Source organism: Penaeus monodon, chromosome 32, assembly GCF_015228065.2.
Source record: "Penaeus monodon isolate SGIC_2016 chromosome 32, NSTDA_Pmon_1, whole genome shotgun sequence".
NCBI lineage: Eukaryota > Metazoa > Arthropoda > Malacostraca > Decapoda > Penaeidae > Penaeus > Penaeus monodon.
In genome coordinates this window covers 37571769-37572960 of record NC_051417.1, presented here as the reverse complement: position 1 = coordinate 37572960, position 1192 = coordinate 37571769, and the positions used below count along the sequence as shown (strand labels likewise).

The 1192-nt window shown below is 49.4% G+C and overlaps 1 protein-coding gene across 1 annotated transcript in view; it reads left to right on the top strand.

Annotated features, from left to right (window-relative positions):
• Window positions 1-402: 402 nt before the first annotated feature.
• Window positions 403-1192, top strand: part of LOC119593860 (mitochondrial enolase superfamily member 1-like) — a gene marked incomplete at both ends in the record, with an annotated part of 4303 nt that continues 3513 nt past the window's right edge. The window contains 2 exon segments of the mRNA XM_037942890.1: window positions 403-537; window positions 644-815. Of these exon segments, the coding sequence (XP_037798818.1) occupies window positions 403-537; window positions 644-815 (307 nt within the window).

Genomic DNA, 1192 nt, shown 5'->3' with positions numbered 1-1192 from the left:
CTGCATTCATCTTTTCCATTTTAATGAATGACATTGAAAACAGCCTTTGCGCAAATTAAATACTTCACGTCTATATCCATTGACGTCTTCACCAGTGAGGGTAGCATATCTCTTGTCTTTGGAACACACTGCCTGGAAAAGGCTACATATGTGAAAGACGGCCAAGAAGTCCGTGGAAACAATGATTGGCAGCCAAGGCAGCGTTAGCAGAGTATTAATGATATACCTCGATTTATATAGATCACGGATGTTCCTGTAACGTATTATCAGGAGCATTTTATTGTCGTTTGATCATTATTACTTTTTGGACATTATTGTTATTACAATTACCATTATTGTCATTATTGTCAGCATTTTAATTACCATTCTTTATGTTATTGTTCACCCGGTCTCTGTCGCCAGATGGTGGACGCCAATCAGAAGTGGGACGTGGACCAAGCCATCGCGTGGATGCGGGAGCTGGCGCCCTTCAAGCCCAAGTGGATCGAGGAGCCCACGAGCCCCGATGACGTCCTGGGTCACGCTGCCATAGCTAAAGTCAGCTCCGCGGGGTTCAGCCAAGAGGGGTCAGGGAATGAATGTTGTTAACATACTGTGTCGTGGGTGAGGGAGTTCTGAAAATAATGAAGGCATTGCCCCGCAGGCCCTCAAGCCCCTGGGCATCGGCGTGGCCACGGGGGAGATGTGCCAGAACCGCGTAGTCTTCAAGCAGCTACTGCAGGCAGGCGCGCTCTCCTACTGCCAGATCGATGCATGCCGGCTGGGCGGAGTGCAGGAGGTGCTGGCCGTGTACCTCATGGCCAAGAAGTTCAACGGTGAGCATCGTTAAGGCGCGAGACGAGCGGCGGAGAGGATAGTAAAGGGCGGGATGGTCGGCCGAGCCGCGAGATGGGAGGCTAAGCCGGCCTCGCGAGATGGAGCCATCAAGAGAACGATAAAGCGGGAGACATGTGGCAGGGGACGATGATGAAAAGGGAACGAGGCTAAGAGGGATAATAAATAAGGAGAATATGACGGACCAACTTTAACGCTGGAGACGATGAGTCTCCGGGAATGGCTCCTTTGGCGATAATGAGTTGTCTTATGACAATAAGGTGGTATAAAGAAGAATTATCAAATTTCATAATGGGACTTAGTATTAGAGGGAAAGTAAAGATGATCACGCACGCATGCACGCGCTCTCTCTCTCTCT